Source organism: Stegodyphus dumicola, chromosome 2 (assembly GCF_044657685.1).
Source record: "Stegodyphus dumicola isolate Sdum_Otavi_A_Nest chromosome 2, ASM4465768v1".
NCBI classification, from domain to species: Eukaryota; Metazoa; Arthropoda; class Arachnida; order Araneae; family Eresidae; genus Stegodyphus; species Stegodyphus dumicola.
This window is the reverse complement of record NC_140769.1, coordinates 152,019,410-152,037,590: the sequence shown is the minus strand read 5'-3', so window position 1 is coordinate 152,037,590 and position 18,181 is coordinate 152,019,410. Positions and strand designations below refer to the sequence as shown.

General features: G+C 33.4%; 1 protein-coding gene across 2 annotated transcripts in view; it reads left to right on the top strand.

The window, feature by feature from the left end:
* The window catches only part of Nost (Nostrin), a 203,996-nt gene that overhangs the window by 99,929 nt on the left and 85,886 nt on the right, over positions 1-18,181 (top strand). For both annotated transcript variants that reach the window (XM_085811282.1, XM_085811281.1), the window contains exon 2: positions 17,604-17,689. In XM_085811282.1, coding sequence (XP_085667408.1) covers positions 17,604-17,689 — 86 coding nt within the window. The remainder of the gene's footprint in view (positions 1-17,603; positions 17,690-18,181) is intronic.

Genomic DNA, 18,181 nt, shown 5'->3' with positions numbered 1-18,181 from the left:
CTGCATCTGAATGCTTCACGAGAAAGCATCCTTTTTCTTAGCTTTCTTTTTAAATGCATTGTGAAATATTAAAAAGCATACATCTTTATTTATTACATCATAATGATATTTAAAAAAACATTAGTATTTCAAAGAATCCATAAATGCACATACGTATTTGATTTATATATATTAAACTATTCTTAAGAGACATTTATGAATATCATGCTTAAACATATAAAAAAAGATACCCTTCATGAACATACACTGTCCATGTGACATGTTTTAATGTGCTCTACTACGTAAACTTTTATATTTTGTTGTTGTTGTCGTGTCCATATTACATGGAACAATGGTTGCCAGAGCTTATTCTGAAGAGAGGTTGTACTTCTATTTTCCACCCCAAATTTTGAGAGAGAGCATCCCGGGGATATCCCACTCCTCTCCCCTTCCACTAATCCCCACGAAATGACTTTCGGGTCGCCGCATATTTAGAGTGCCGCCATGCCGCACCGACACTATACATTTACAAACGTTCATGTCTTCTCCGAGATTCTAACCCGGGATCTTCGGTATCGTAGTAGGCTTCCCTAACCACTATACCGTCTATGAGACACTTTTATACTGTCTTTACATGTAATGGAAACTGTTAATACCGGTAATTGACGTGCGATTATATGGATAAAAGGTGTAACAGATAGGCATAATTCAGAACGTTCTTGTAAAACGTTACTGACACCACCGTGAATAACGCCTGCTTTACATTTTCGGAACATGATCCTGTTATTTGTGTCATTGGTTACTATTTTTGAGTCGATTATATAAGTAACAGAATAGCAGGATCAGTTACGGTATCGTAGCATCATTAGGTTAAATCGATCCAGGAAACATGAAACACGTGAGGAAAAGAAGTCTTATATACTTTCTCTTTTAAGGGTGACTAGGTATGGGGTGGCTCAGTCGAAAAATCCTGGTAGTGACGAATTGTTGTCTACCATCTTTTATTTCTGGCGCCCCTTGTAAAGCTTTTTAGAACTCACGAAACAAGAAATCCGCAGTACTCTCACCAGGATTCGAATTCCGAATCCTCCGAATACGTATTAGCGTGCTTGCAGTTACACTACGATGGTATGCGGAAAGAAGGGTGAAAAAATCTTATAATGTAAACAGAATAGCAGGAAAAACTGTTCTCCACAATTAGGTAAAACATATCGTATCGTTAGGGTCGGTTTAAGTAATTTTGGTAGTCCTCGCAAGCTGGATCATAGGGCCCCTTAACGGGGTTTCTCTTTTAAATTGCAATTTCTATAGTATGTTTAGATTATCACCTAATTTATTACCCTTCACCCTATTATTCTGAAATTAAAAATTGAAATTACTTATGAAATATATTTTGTGCATCAACAATTTTCAAAATTACGTTGTTTTCCATAGCCAAATAATAGAATAGAAGCATAGTAAAAGAACTCTTCAAATGCGGCACTTTCTTCCTGTAAATTGCGATTTCTAATTGCATACCTTTCTGCTGAATTATTTTATTAACTTTATTGCAATGAAAATAAGTATTAGACCAGATCGTAAGAGATAAATAAAATCTAAACACTGCAATTTATTTAACTAGATGTCTCACAGAAACATATGGAATTTCTTTTAAAATTTTCCTTAAAATATTTTAAAATATATATTATATTTTTAAGTTCTTACTTACTAGTTCTAAAGAAGCATTTATAAGACTGACGAGTCGGAAATCTTCTCGAGTGTTTTGCTGGCTAGGAAAGAGAGGTGAGAGTCCCTCGGAGTATTCTCCATCAAAACTGCGACGAAACTTTTCCCTTTCTCACGGCAGAAGATCGGTCGCACTCACAGCAAAGTTCTCTGATGGAATGGCTAAATAACTGATGAAGACTGGCCATTCCTAAGAATGTATTAAGTTACGAATGCCCGGAATTTGAGACTACAGCTTTCAGTTCTCATTTCTCAACTAGTTTCGCAGATTGTTTTCAGCGTGAATTGTACATGACTATCAGAATTTTTCGCGCTACATAGATGCAGAAAGTAAAATTAAAAATCCCTGCCTTTTACGAATAAATAAAAAGTGCAATTCATTCCTGTTATGAGCATAACAAGATATAACGAGTTTCTGTGTTTTCCTGAAAAATTCATGCATGTGTCCGACTATGTTTTACCTTCCATGTTTTCCATCATCATATATGACTCTACACGGCAATCTGCAAGGTATCCAAAGATCAGGTAATAAATAAAATTGTAATTCAGCGAACATTTTTCCATGATACTTTACAGTTTCAAAATATCGAAATAATGCTAACAAAATTAGAACGCACATCATCACTCTTAAAATCACATTCAACTTTTTTTGACGTTAATTACGTCTAGCGTGCAATATAGAACAAACGAATAATATTTTTTAAGCATTATTTCCATAACATTGTGCAGTTTTTATTTTGAATTTTATTTTCAATTGAATTATTTGGTTTATATTTCATATACCGTTGATACTCAAAGACATTTTCTAAGGATGCGAAATGACGTTATAACGATCATTAGCTTCATATAACTATGAAAATAATAAATTTCCCTGTTAATAAAAAGTTTTTAAGCTTATACACATCATTTAAATGCACCGTATGTCATTTAAGTTAAAATTTTTATGGCCATGTATAATTTAAATGGTACAGAATGCCTTCAATTTAAACTCATATTAGCTATTAAGTTGGATATTGCAGGATCAGATTGCAATTTTTATGAAAATCTCATAATTTTTTATTACAAAAGAAGATATATAAATGTTTAACAGGTTTCGAATGCTGTTATATGCATGCAGACGTATTGTATGTAACAATTTAAAATACTGTAGTCGCAAAAGGATTTTTTGAGTGTATTTGAAATTTTATATGTGCACGTTTATTAAAAACATAAAGTCTTTATAGATTTTATTACACTGCACCATTTAAGTTAAGTTTTTCTTCTCTTTTCTTTCTTTCTTTTTTTTTTGGGGGGGGGCGATAATTTTATGTGGATATTTTAACAATAAATATTCTTAAAATATTTTATGGTAAATTTTAATTAATTCTATGCGAACATTTATATAATAGTAATCAAATATTTGAACATATAGGTTTGGTTTCTAAACAATAATCAGCGTTGTTTTAGCCAGTTTATTAGAGAAAAATCTTCTTTTTAAACACCATGTTGCCAGAAAGCTATTTTTCTTTTGTTGAAGAAACACATAACTCGCTTTGTGTTGCTTCATTTGAAACTCGCTTCATTTGAAATTTTCATCGCTAAGTAGAGCAGTATGCACATATTTAAAATAAAATTATTCTTGAATAAGAGCATATTCTGTTTCATAATTAAAGTTTGGATTAGCGCATGTAGAAAATATTTATTTACTTTGTTGAACTAATTACGGATACGAAACAAGTATTTTATAACTCCAAATATTCAGAGTTCTAAAGTACTTGGTACTAGATATTAAATTCTGAATTGAAAAATCTGGGTAGTTCTTTAAATCTTTTATTTGTAGGCTAAATGTGATTATTGCTCTACAAGTGAATAAATTTTGTACGTACCAAGTTTTGTTTCATCAGAGATAACAATGCTAAGTGAAAAGTAAAACATTTTCTGTTCCTTATAAACAGTATACAAAAAACGGTTCTTTGATGATGATAATAATAATAAGAGTAAGTACTGAAAGGATACAGCTATAAAGGGAAATAAAATGCACTTTTAGATTTAATTGAAAAGTTGTAGAAATCTGGAATTGATGAACTTCACAGTGTTATAACGAAAACCTAAAGTTCTTAATCATCGAATATCTTGAAACGATCCAATTGCTGTTTTATATTGGCATTTTGGGAATGGACGTAAACATTATTGTATCCCGTGAAAAGGAAATAATGCGGTCGGTAACCAGAAAGATCAGTTTTATTGTTAACAGACGTGGCCACAGGCGAGGCACTTGGCGCCCCACGATGTCTTGAAAGCTAGTTTGAGAATGGTCAAAAGCAGCGGGAACCTGAGGCTTTTCATCCAAGTTCGGTGTAAAACTTTGAATCCTCGAGAATGAGTCATAGTCACAGGGTAAAAATTTTAAGGAAATCAAAAACATTTGCTCATAGACTTCTGCGAAAAAATTTTGGAAGTAAAGTAAAATATTATTTTCCATGTTTACCGAATGTGCATAAGCTTTGCACGCACGATTGTTCAAGAAGTTAAGCGTTTTCAAGAATACTTTGTTTACATGTTATTGTCAATAGATGAGCAATGTAAATAAAATTTGCTTTTCATTAAAACAACGAATATTTTGCTAAATATCAGAAATAATATGTAAATAGCTTCTAGTTAATTGGACGACATGATTTTCATACAGGAAATCAAATTCTGAGTTAAAAGTTGATATGAATAAAGGACAAATTTATATAAAAGGAACTATATAAATTCATTTGAAAATCTACAGCTTAATAATATTCGTAACAGTTTCGATGCAGATACACATAAATTTCTCGCATGTGATTAAAAATCACTGATAAATTTCAGCTTCATATATGTGATCTTCCGAATAATGATTAAATTATTTAAATTTGCGAAAAATAACAGGATTAAATTTTCCAAATTGTCAGAGTTTTTAAACAGGGAAAAAATTAAAGCAGCAAATATATAGAGTATGAAATTAAAATGCTGTTGAAAAAACTATTTTTTTCATACTCTTCTTTTTTCATGTCTACGAAAATGGATAACAAGTGTAAAATATCAAGATATTTTGAATTCATAAATTTCTTATGCTGCCTAATTTTCAATTTTTTATTTTTCTGTAAAAACGCAATAGTGGGCAAATGACTCATTTGGTGATCACTCAGAAGGGATTCCATTTGTGGCGTATTTAGGTATCCGAATCTTGCAATAATCCCAAGGCCTTTTCATTTCTTCCGAAGAAAAGCAATTAAGCATTAACGTATTACTAGATAAGATTATTGGCATTTACTAATGCTTGTTATCTAGTGGTCTTCTACTGATGTCATGCACTTTTCAGTTCTCACTATAACTGATATTCGGTAACGCGCATATCAATTACTTAGGGCCCTCGAGGCCCCTTAAGTAATTAATTAAAGAGTTCGGGTCCATGTGTTGTTAATTATTTTACATGCGCTCGAAAATAAGTTTGATTTTCCATTGACTCATTTTTATCGTAAATTTTCTATAGTACCACCCTGCTTTATTGTAAATCTTGTACAATATCATAGATTGTTGCAATATGTGAAGGTGGGGGTTCGCGAGAGATTTTGGTCTGTGTGCCTGACAAATATCCTCTTTATGACGCCTGTTTTAGGCGGTGAGAAACATGGAAAATGTTCAAGCAAAAAAGCGGATTATGTCGCTCCAAATTTGTATCCTTTATTATTATTATTATTATTGTATCCGTGTTTACATGTTTGTAAAATTAATAAAATTTATAAAACAATTTTCTTAAATAAAAATCATTAAGTGACTTTTCTCTTCTTTCACTTGAAAGAAACAGTTCATCACCAACAACATTTAACACCTACAATACGAATAATTCGTGCATTTTAGGGAAAAAATTAGAACGCTCGCAAACGTGTCCTAACATCATCATAATTCTGTTGCTATTCTAAATATGTACAATCGCATTTGTAACGCGAATAACATGTAGTTTTTTTACCCCATGTCCAAATGCTATGGAAGATACCAATATTGCACATAGAAAGCTACATACTATTCACATGGTTGTTCTAGTAGAAAGTTCATGACATGTTTCATGAATGTACTGCAAACACAAATGATTAATGCGAAATGAAAAAAAAAAAAAAGAAAAAAAAAATCTACATAATTTCATCTGAAAAAATATGCAGGAACTTTTAAATATTTTTTTGAAATTCTAAATAACTTACATTTAATAAGCAGAATACAGTTTTCAAGTAACATTATTTTATCTATTTTTGAAATACAAGCCTTACGAACTGTCTTTACAGTACATATTTAATGAAAATGTTTTCTATAACTAATACTATGGCAGAATAAAAGATATTGAAGTATTTATGGAAAATGAATAATTTGACGGTTGCCTGAAACCTAGGTAATTATTATAATTGTAATGTGAGTAGCATGTACTTTATAGCACACGCTCCAAATGTTTTAACGAAGAACATGGTACAACACGGCAGTTTTATATATTAAAATGTACAGAAAAATACAGGTGTAACAAGCACGTCATGTAAAATGCGCTTGATAGCATGCAGTGAGCCATCCGAAAATTACCAATGGATGCTCTGAAAAGAACATCCTAAGAAACACGGTGTAATTAGCTTTAGCGTGTCATGTATAAAGTAATTTATACCACATTTTTTTTTATTAACGTGCTTCGCTCTTAGGCACTACACGGAAGGGAGATGCCTTCCTGGAGGGCTTCCTAACGGAAATTGGCTCGTATACACGTTACACATGGGGAAAACCACGAAAGCGCCCATGCAGCCAGCCCGTTCGCGGGAATCGAACCTCGGACCGAACTACCAGTATCCAGCGAGTTTACCGCTCGGCCGCTGGGGGCCTATAGCACATGCTGAGAACGTTTTGAAAAATACCAGTATTGTATTTCTAAATGTACGTTATAAGAATATAGTTGTAACACACACTTCTTCAGCACATCATGCAGAACGTACTTTATAGTATGTCTGGGAACGTTTCGAAAAAAACAGTGTTGTACTTTAAAATGCATGTCCGAAGAACACGGTTATAATACGCACAGCTTTACCACGTCCTGTAGAACGTACTTTAGCACATGATCAGAACGTTCCAAAAAGTATAAGTGTTGTACGTTGAAATATTGAGTGTTGTACGTTGCGTATTATAACAGTGAGAACACTGTTATAATACGCACCTCTTTAGCACGTCGTTTAGAACGTTTTTCATAGCACATGCTGAGAACATTTCGAAAAGTACCGGAATGTACGTTGAAATATACGTCCTAAAAACACAGTTATAATACGCACCGTTTTAGCACGTAATTTAGAACGTTTTTCCCAGTACATGTTGAGAACGTTTCGAAATGTACCAGGATTGTACGTTGAAATGTGCGTTTTAAGAACACGGTTATAATACGCACCGCTTTAGCACGTCGTTTAGAACGTATTTTCTAGCACATGTTGAGAACGTTTCGAAAAGTACCAGTGTTGTACGTTGAAATATACGTCCTAAAAACACGGTTATAATACGCACCGTTTTAGCACGTAATTTAGAACGTTTTTCCCAGTACATGTTGAGAACGTTTCGAAATGTACCAGGATTGTACGTTGAAATGTGCGTTTTAAGAACACGGTTATAATACGCACCGCTTTAGCACGTCGTTTAGAACGTATTTTCTAGCACATGTTGAGAACGTTTCGAAAAGTACCAGTGTTGTACGTTGAAATATACGTCCTAAAAACACGGTTATAATACGCACCGTTTTAGCACGTAATTTAGAACGTTTTTCCCAGTACATGTTGAGAACGTTTCGAAATGTACCAGGATCGTACGTTGAAATGTGCGTTTTAAGAAGACGGTTATAATACGCACCGCTTTACCACGTCGTTTAGAACGTATTTTCTAGCACATGTTGAGAACGTTTCGAAAAGTACCAGTGTTGTACGTTGAAATGTACGTATTAAATACACGGTTGTTACACGCACCACTTTAGCACGTTATGTAGAACGTTCTAAATACACCTAACACCGTTATAGAACGGTATGACACGGACTCTGAACGTTTTCGGAACGTTCCGGTGCTGCTTGGGTATAAATTATACTTTACAGGACAAAAATTTTATGATTTATGTTTTTTTTTTTTTTTTTTTTTTTAACATTTGCTAGTACTTGAACTCTTTCTCTTTAAAAAGGCTTCTCTGTCGCTACGCCTTTTTCTTTTTGAAGGGGGGAATATGTAAGATAAAAATATATGAATCAGAATTATAATATAACTATAAACATTAATTCTTCCTCTCTATTCTAAAATCATAATAACTTATCTGCATTGCGTCATTCAAATTAATCATGCGATCTTACGTAACCGTTAATACCATATGCCTCTTGACGACCAATCACCGAATTGTAAACCAAAACTTTTCTCTTCGCGTGCTTCCATCTTTCATAACTACGTACTTCAGCTTTTGCTCGCTACTGTGCTAAGATGTGATTTTGCTGGCTTGCTTTCTATCTCAACAATATCAAAAATGTAAATCTTCTGTGGAAAGGCACGACTAGAGTGCCAAGTGATTGTGGCCACAAATATCAATTGGAAATAAAAATGGAATTAAAACTGCCTCGACTGCCAATCTTTAAATACTACGCAATCAAAATTCTTCTTCATCAATATGAATCTAAGCACGCATCGACACTGCTCCGTCTTTTTTCATTTTCCTTGTGTTTTTAATATTACATATATATATATATATATATATATTATACATGAGGAAGACTAATAAAACGCCCATGTAGCGAGCCCGTTCGCATGGAATCGAACTCAGGTCATAACTACCAGTGTTCAGCGATTTCTCCGCTCGGCCGCTGGGTTTAATGGACTGTCCTTAACGAACATTGTTCAAAAAATTGCTGAGAAAATGCCTGCAATACAGGCCACTGGGAAACTCAATTAATAAATTGTTCATACTGTTCGAAATTTTTGAAAGTATTTTCACTCCATCTAATAGTGAAAAATCATGACCGTATCTCTATTCAGATATTCGATGTAGTCGGTTCCTAAGAACCTCTATTTTGTTTAATACTAGTCTGAATTTTAAATTTTGTACTTTAATTACATAAATATTTCAAAATATTTCAATACTGAAATATCTACTACTATAAATTGATATTATTTGTAACATGTGTACTCTGTGCCAGCAATTCGTACTTTGTTTAAATATTTCTCTCATTTTATTTCCTGTTCATTACATTAGCACCGAAGGGTTCGTACTTATCTTTATTTTTTTCAGAAATTTTGCACCACCTCAAGCTTTATATTCCCAGTTTAATCAGTCTTTAACTGTTTAACAACCTGAAGAAATGAAAAATAATGAAAGGATTTCTTAATAATTTAGATCTTTGTTTTATATCTAATAAAACTATACCTGAATGATGTAAGTAAAATACATGCAGCGTTTGTATAATTACTAAAAGATGTTTCTATATCATTATATATATTTTTTAGATATATCTTTTCTTTATTTTGCTATCTGTCCACTCTTCTTTCCCCTATTTCTAGCACTATTACGGTACACAATTAACTCGTAAGACATAAAGTAGAAGCCTAAGGGGGCTCCGCCACAGAAATTAATTTTAAAAAGAGCTCTGCGAGCCACAAAAAGTTCAGGAACTGCTGGTTTAGCTCCTCGAGTGACAGCCAACTAATGATCATGGCGGTTCTTTGCTGCTGTCCGCAATAAAATGAATAAATTTTATTGATCGCGTATTTCCTGATGCGGGTATATCTGTACCTTTTTTTCTGATAACTTTGTTGAGTTGAGTGTCACATGCAGGTTTGTGTTTTAGCATACGGCTGACTTTGGTAACGTTATTACTTTTAATGTGGGCTCATAGTATTCTCATTAACTTTTATAATTGTCTTTTCTTTTTCTTATTTTCTTTTCTTTCTCTCTCTCTCTCTTTTTCTTTCTTTCAGGCCTGTTTATAAAGATAATTTGAGTATTTTGAAATCTCCATTGTTTATTATTGAAAACTATGTTCCAAAAATATTGCCAATTATACATTGTGCGACCCACTAGACCAGTATTATTTTAAATTGGTATCAACTAAAATACTGGCAAAACATTCCTGGCTGTTGTGTATACTGCGGTCATTAGTCTACAGAAAGCATCGTACACGCTTTGGATAAATTATAGCATATCAAAAGAAGAATATATACTGTACTGTATTAGATTTCTTCAATACTTAAATCAAAGAAAAAAATCTTGTGTAGACACCACATGACTTCCTTGTACGACCTATTAAATAATACACATTCTTGCTGCACGTCATTTAAACTTATTTCTTCGAATTTCATTAAAGATGTATTTCTCATTTAATCAATTCAATTCTCACTTCGAGGCAAGGCAAAAGTATGCAAAAACTCAAAACACCTTCATTAAAAATTGCCAAACACAGAAAAACTAAAATACCAAATATAGTTAAAAAAGTTTTTTTTTTAACAATTAAAATTACAATGTCTATGCAAAAACAAGCAATTCCTCCAGCACGTTAGAAGACTGATTTTTCGGTGCACAAAAATGAAAATTCACATTGGTCCCACTTCGCAAAAAGACACTCAAGTTGGTGCACAAAAGTGTTTTAATTCATTATTCTACTAAGAGTTTTAAATGTAAACAAATGGTGGCCTTGTTATGTCTAGTACCATTTAAACTTTTAAGCTGTTGATAATTCTGCAGCTGTTGCATGCCGATTAAATAAAGGCATAAAAGGCTTAGCCGGAACATAAGAACAACGTAATTCAATCACTTTTAAGCCAAAAAAAAAAAAAAAAAAAAAAAAAAAAGAGCGCATTTTACCAATATATAAAATTATAAAAACAGAGCTCAGCGAGCCGAGTAAGAAAGTGGGTTTATATATATATATACGTTTGGTGCAGCTGATTGCAAGAAAATAGGGAGGTGCACATTTAGATGCCTTAGTCAAACCCATATACAAAATTTCAACGTACTACGACTAATTGTTTTTGGGTTGCGCGAGATACATACCTACGCACGTATACATGTACGTACGTACTTATGTATGTCTAGTATATGTGTATGCGTGTTAGTGTATGTAAATACGTACGTACAGGCGTCATGAAAAAATCCCTTCTGAATCCATCTAAAATGCATTTTACAATCCGTTTTGGGAAAAAAGTGACCTTTATTCTATTCGTACGTACAGATGTCACGCGAAATACATCTAATTGGATTAGTGAGCGGTCAAAACGAATATTTCCGTTAAAATATGATACCCGAAGTTTTTTTGCGATTACAACACTGCCTTTACTTTCGCACAAGGAAATAAAAATTAAAAACAAAATTATTTTGCTGTACTTAGAAGGACATGCCATTGAGGCAAATGTAGTTTTTAACGTCCTAAATTCGAGTAATTGGGAGTTCTGTACATAAAAATAAATATTTTTGAATATAACTATTTTTAAAAATATTTCTCTGAAATTATATTAGCAAAACATACAGCATAAATAGAAAAATAAAAATAAAAATAAAATAATGTAATAGCAAAAGGTGGCTGTATAAGCAGCTCATGTATCTTGAGGCTTTAGTTTAGTGTTTGCGACTAAGTGAATACGACTATAGCGTTCATGCTTTCCTTTAAAACTAGAAAAAACAGCTAAAGAAAGCTAATTCGCGAATTCGCTACAATCAACAAGAGCAGTTTTCTAAACAACAACAAACTAAGTAATGATTTTTTTAACAAGTGCTATATCTTACGTAACTTGTTGCAATGAGCTGTGACTATTGCATTACATTTTAAACTCACCAATAACAGAAGCAAATTCGACAGAAAATCAAGCAGATTTAGAAGCAAATCTGTTTGAGTCACGATAGCTTTTGCACGAAACCTTGTTAATGTTCGAGAAAACAACTTTAAACGATGAGACGCACGATAGAAGCACTTGGACGATTTGGTTTTGTTGTTCTTTTTGCTGCACGGTTTCTAGGCTTCTTTCCGCTTCGTGATGCAGGTGCTTTGAAGGTAGTGGTTTGTCTGCTGGTTTTGAATAAGCTAGATATTGGTTTCTAACATAATTTTGGCATTCATATAAAAACCCAGCAAGGGATATTATAATACACTATTCACTTAAAGTTAAAAAACATGCGCAATTTGCCTTACAAGCTAGGTGGTTTAAGGCTTACTCATGACTCCAAAAATTATTATTATAATTATGATAAATTACGATACACTAATCACATATTAGTATGAGCCAATTATGTAACATAAATAATTAAGGAATTATAATCTAATAGCATATAATTTGTAAAGGTAAAATAATATATAAAATAGCATATAACAGGGGTGGCCAAACCCCTTGACAGTCCGAGCCATTTTTCAAAATTTGAAATTTTTCGCGAGCCGCAATTAAATACGTATTTAAAAGGTATGCAAAAAAGGTATTAAATTTTTTTTACAGAAATTATATGAAAGTACAAAATATGTGTAAAAAGTTATGTGTAAAATATGTATTAAAAATTAAACACATTTATTTTACTTCTCTTGATAATTCTTTAAAATTTGGTGAAAAATTGGTGACAGCATTTCTCAGTAATTCTTTGAGATGTTGGTTAGTTAATAGTGATCGGTGTTTGATTTCACGAATTTTAAAGTGGAATAAAATGATTCACATAAGTACGTAGTTCTGAATATTGAAATAATTCAACAAGCAGCCTTTTTAAATTCAGGATACTTCGATTCTGGTACAAATTTCCAAAATTCAGTAATCGGCGTCGATTTATATTTTAATTGTAGAGCTTGATCTTCTTGCGTCTCTATTAATTCTAATTCTCCAGATGCTTTTTGGGTTATAATTATATTGTTGCGTGCGTACGAGTTCGTTACGAAATGAATGCACAAGTCCGATGAAAAAGGACAAAATTTTATTATTATCACAATAAAAATGATTAAATGTCCTCAAATAATCGTGCAGTATCACAATATACCACAGTAGTTATCTTCTAACTACTCAAATGATCAATAGAACTTAATTCAAAAACAGCTAAAGAAAGCTAATTCGCGAATTCGCTACAATCAACAAGAGCAGTTTTCTAAACAACAAACTAAGTAACTGCAAGGTTTAAACTGAGAGGTTTTCCTCCTTTTATAAGATTTTAAAACCGCGCGCGAGAATTTTCTAGTACTTTCTCGAAATCAAAAAGAGATATTTATTAAATGTTTAATGCACGCGCTCTTGTATTTTCAAATTTCCTGCTTAGCTTTCTTTTAATATTCGTCACGCGCTGCACTGCGCGGGAAATAAAACCATTTAATTTACAATTCAACTAACATACGTTATTTAAATACCAAATCCGTAACACAGCCCTCTTCCCAAGGACTGCACGTCCCGGGCAGTACAATCCCCGGACAGGAAGCCAACCTTACAACTGTCGCATAAATGCAATAATAAGCATTACATTACAATAATAACAACATGAACAATAAATGCAATAAATAAAACAAATCAAATACAAAATACAAATCAAATACTAAATACACATTTAGAAACAAAAAGGACCATGGTCTTATACTATTTACAATTATTTACATTACGTACTATGGCCATAGTAATGAGCTAACCTAACCTGTCGTAAAGAACGACTTTAGGTTCAGAGTTCGAAGACTTACGAATCCGAACCACGACGTCATTTAGTCCGTTCAGCACTGTATAGTGACCATCCCAAGGTGACTGTAATTTAGGCCTGACTCCTTTTCGTCGAATCGGGTTCCACAACCACACCTTGTCTCCTTTGTTGGATCTATGTCCAGTAGCTCTCGTGTTGTACCTGGATTTCACTTTCTCCGTCGCCAAGTTCACTCGCTTTCGTGCGCAACGGTGCATCACTTCAAAACGGGCCTTGACATCTTGGATGTGTTCCTCAGGCGATGAAGGCGCATCCGTATGGCGATCAAACAGGCGGTCACAAGGCAGACGAAGGTCTCGACCGAAGAGCATCTGCGATGGAGAATAGGTGGTATTCTGGTGTTTCTCTCCGACCCTAGTATGATTTCGGCAGCTTTCTGAGTAGGGTCTTTCACATCAGACGTCGGCGTTTCCAAGCGATGATCCCTTTTGAAGATGGGTCGTCATGTTCTCAGGTGCTGAGAACAGCTTATTGTTTTTGAAGTCTAAGGAAAAATTATATTTCCTTAAAAAGTCTAATCCGAGTATACATGGATTTGTAATATCCGTCACATATGCCGCGTGATGGTAGGCGGCACTTCCAAACGTGATGTTCAGGTTTAACTTCCCAACTATATCGATCTTATCACCAGACGCAGTCTGAAGGGTAACACAGGAGGGCGTCCAAATAAGTTTATCTTTAAACGGTTCAGCTAAATCTTTTCTAATGATGGTAACATTAGCTCCTGTGTCAATGATCATATTGCAAGGAACTCCATCGATATGCCCGTTGATGGATATTCCGTTACTGCTGCCACTCACTATAGAAATCTTGAGCGCTTTAAAACAAGGTTTTTCATTATCTGGCAACCTCCGTTCCTTAATATGGTCATTAATTTGTTTCCTGCGTCGTTGCTGAGAAATTGTCTCAATTTTCGTACCCTGGGGTGTTCTGCAATTCTTTCGTACATGGCCTTCAGCTCCACAGTTCCAGCACTGTAATTTTTACAACAACATTCGGTTTCTTTTCACCACTCTTCCGTCTTAAAGCATTCACTGGTCTTGTCAACTCATCCGTTTTATTATCCGCCCTGCGGTGTTCTGCAATGCCGTCGTAGGTGACCTTCAGAACCACATCTCCAACACCTTACGGCCACTTTGTTCTCACTGCTACTCCGTATCAAAGCATCGACTTGTCTGGATAAATCATCTAAACGAGCCATCAATTGATCCACTGGCTCGTGGACTCGCACAGCTCTGACTGGGTAGCGATCTCTACGTGTTGCTTGCTGGGCTGCCTCGACTTTTACGGCGTACAACAGAGCATTTTTTTATGTCCTTCACATCTGACATTCGCAGAGCTTTCTGTATTTCAGTAATCCGGATGCCATCGATGAAATATTGCAGCGACAGGATTTCTCTTGTTTCTGTCGGGCACTCTCAGCCCGACAGAACAAAAATGGATTAAGTAAAGACTAAAACATTTTTAGAATCAAAAATTTAATATAATGTATGCAAACAAAAGCATTTTAGAGCCAAAGAAATTATATACAAAAAATTGCAAAAAAGGGTAAATTAGCCCAATTCGAGGTTTCCTACGGATTTATCAGTCGAAAAGCACAAGAAAACTCGAATTTAGCTAATTTCCTTGGCGCGTTTCGTCAAACGAAAGCAATTGAGACAGAAAGCGGAATTCATTAATAAATTGATCAAGTTAAATTATCTTAATAAATTTATCAAATTAAATTATCTTAATCAATTTTTGTTTTTGAAGTATATGTTGTTGTAAAAATTACAGTAGGTTTTTTTTCGCGTTAACTTTTACTGCTTTAATATAGTATTCTTGTTTATACTTGGTGTAACTTCTTCACTCCGGAACTGCTGTATCAAATGTGCTTTAAAGCATTAGCTAATTTTTACTTTCCTCCTCTGTGTAAGTATATATTTAACTTCTGTGTAAGGAACGTGTATATATATATACGTTCCTTACCCGGCTTAAAAGTCCTTATACAGTCTTTATTTTGGCAATCATTGGTGGCCGTAATCATGTACTTCCACTTGTAAAAATATTTCAGATGACAAACATATTCATATTCTGGTAATATCAAATTTTAAAAAAAAATTAATTTCCGATAAATAACGAAATCTAGCTTTTAATTCAATCTCCTGTTTCCTATACTTATATTTGGAAAAGTTTTATAGTGGCTATGAAAAAATAAAATTATAAGAAGTTTGGCTCCCGTACGACAAAAAATTGAACGAGATATTTAATTTCAAAATTTGCAATTTTTTATATCGTTTACAACTTGCCTTGTAAGTTCGGTTAGTAACGTTAGAATAATTCGAAGATATAAGATTAACTGAAGTACAACAAAAAATGCGTGTAATTTAATAGGCCGTACAAGGAAGTCATGTGTGTTGTCCACATCAGAATTTTTAAATCGATTTTGATTAACTAACTGAGTTGCTATTGTAGAAAAAGAATAGTTAAAATGTGTGTGAAAGTTTAATCATTTAACCCAATTAACGGAGACGCGGAAGAATGGAAAGCTGATTTTTTAAAAAAAAATGTAATGAGGGTGTCGAACTTTGCATCTTTCCTACTTATTGCAGGACCAGGCTCCAGCTGGCCACTAGCGCAGATCAGCTTCTAAATAGCATCCGTCTTTTTGAATACTATATACAAAATGTGGCTTTTTAAGTTTTTGAACTTTTAACTGGTATGGTCGCGGATTTTGAGTTTTTAAACTGGTATGAACCCTTTATAGGAGGGATTCTCAACCGGTCGTACGCGTACCACTGGTGGTAGGCAAGAGAAAAATAGGTGATCCGCAAAGAAACAAAGAATTTTTAACAATTAAATTCAAAAATCTCCTAAAGAAAAAGAACAATTGATGTAAATTTACTGTTATCGAACTCTAACTAAAGATTTCAAAAATAGCACGCTTGTTAACTTTTGGTTGAACCGAAAAGAAAGAATTTAAAGGCATTTCAAATAAAGCTATCAAATTTTTATTGCCTTTTTGCACAATCTGTTTGCGTGAACAAGGACTTTTCTTCCACGTTATATTTGAAAAATAAATACAGAACAAAATTAAAAGTTCATTTTAATTTAAAGCTAAGTGAAATCAAGACCAAACGTAAAGAAGAAACGTAAAGAGAAAATTTCTTGTTACTTGTTTTTTAAATATGTCAATTTTTAGGGGTTAATTTAAACATTTTAATGTATGTTCATAAGAAACGGACTCTTTTATGAGAATTTTATGTAACTGATTAGCTTTTCTTTTAATCAATATTCATAATATTCATAAATAATGTTATTAATTCAGAAATATTAGAAAATGGTACTGTATTACGCTTATTTCTAATAGTACTTGATATAGGATATTTTTCCATATCCAATTTTATCAGAGGTTAAAATATTCTTTTAAAGAAAGTTCATGTTTAGGGAACTAAAATTGGGAAGTCATGCATGCCGCTGTAGCTAGTAAGTTGGAAGGGCACATTTTCTGAAGTCATTTCCTCTTCCATTTTTATGTAATCTGTAATCTTTTTACTAAATATTTCACAGGAATGAAACCAAACGATTTCGTGCTGAGTTATGTAATAAATGGGCTAAGAAGCAGCATTTATTTATGACAACAAAGCCGCAAATATTTTTTAAGTATGGATTGAATACATTATAGATTAAACTTACTTGAAATTACTTCAATTAAGTATATTATTAAAAGATAAAATGAAGATTTAAATTTGTAATAAAAAGTGCATTTATTGCTTTCAAACCACTTAATTTGTTAAACTGTTAATATTTCAAAGATAAATTAAAGATCTTAACATTACGCCGAATAACAGTACTTTTTTGAGGAGCAGCTATGGAAGATAAATTGAAGCTCTTATTCTTGGCGTAATGACAACGCCTAACAAGTCGCGTGAACAAAAAGTACATGGTAACGTAATATTACATAATGGTTCAGAATTACGGCGAGACTATACTAACACATCAATGACAAAACAAGCTTAACAGTCTTTTTTCTTGTTTCGACTCTAATCTTCCCTTATACGCAAAGAGAGACATTTTCAGTTTTACTCAAAAGAAATTTTTAGAATTGAATCGACGAAGAAGATAGCTTTCCTGCATGAACCCACTACATTTGTTATTAAATATCCTCTTCTTTGAAAGTCAATTACTTTATTTTTGGCAGGCAAACTTATTTTTTTCTTTCTTTGTGCAGGGTCCAAATGGTTTTGAAGAGCTTCGAAAGTCCATCAAAGAAGGCCAAGATTTCACCAAAGATATTGCAGCCATATTACATGAAAGGTAAGGATGATATATTGTTTAGTCATAACGAATAAAATCAGTTTTAAATAGTAGCAACAGCCGATTAATACTTACTACCATTTTAGAGCTCCGCTGCTGACTAGGAGCTTTCGGTAACGTAACAAAACTCGCCTTATTTGAGAGTCTGCCCATCGGGTCTTAAATTGAACCGAAGCCGACCAAAGCCCGGCCTCAGTACTTCTCATGGAAGGTGTGAAAAGAAACGATAAGACTTTTCTTATTTCTGTGATGCTTTTTAGTTTCAGTAATTCTAGCGATAACCCCAAAGAAGATGAGTGTCGGCATTTGTTTACAGTATCGGGAAAAATTCTGTTGTTCATGTAATTTTCTTTTAACATTCAGAAAAACCACTAAATATATGTTTTACTTTCCTTGGAAAGAGAAAACAAAAACCTGAGCATCCAAAATTCAAGTAATATTCCAGATATTAAAATCGTTCAGTCTTTAGTGCTGTTATTGACTTTGGTCTCT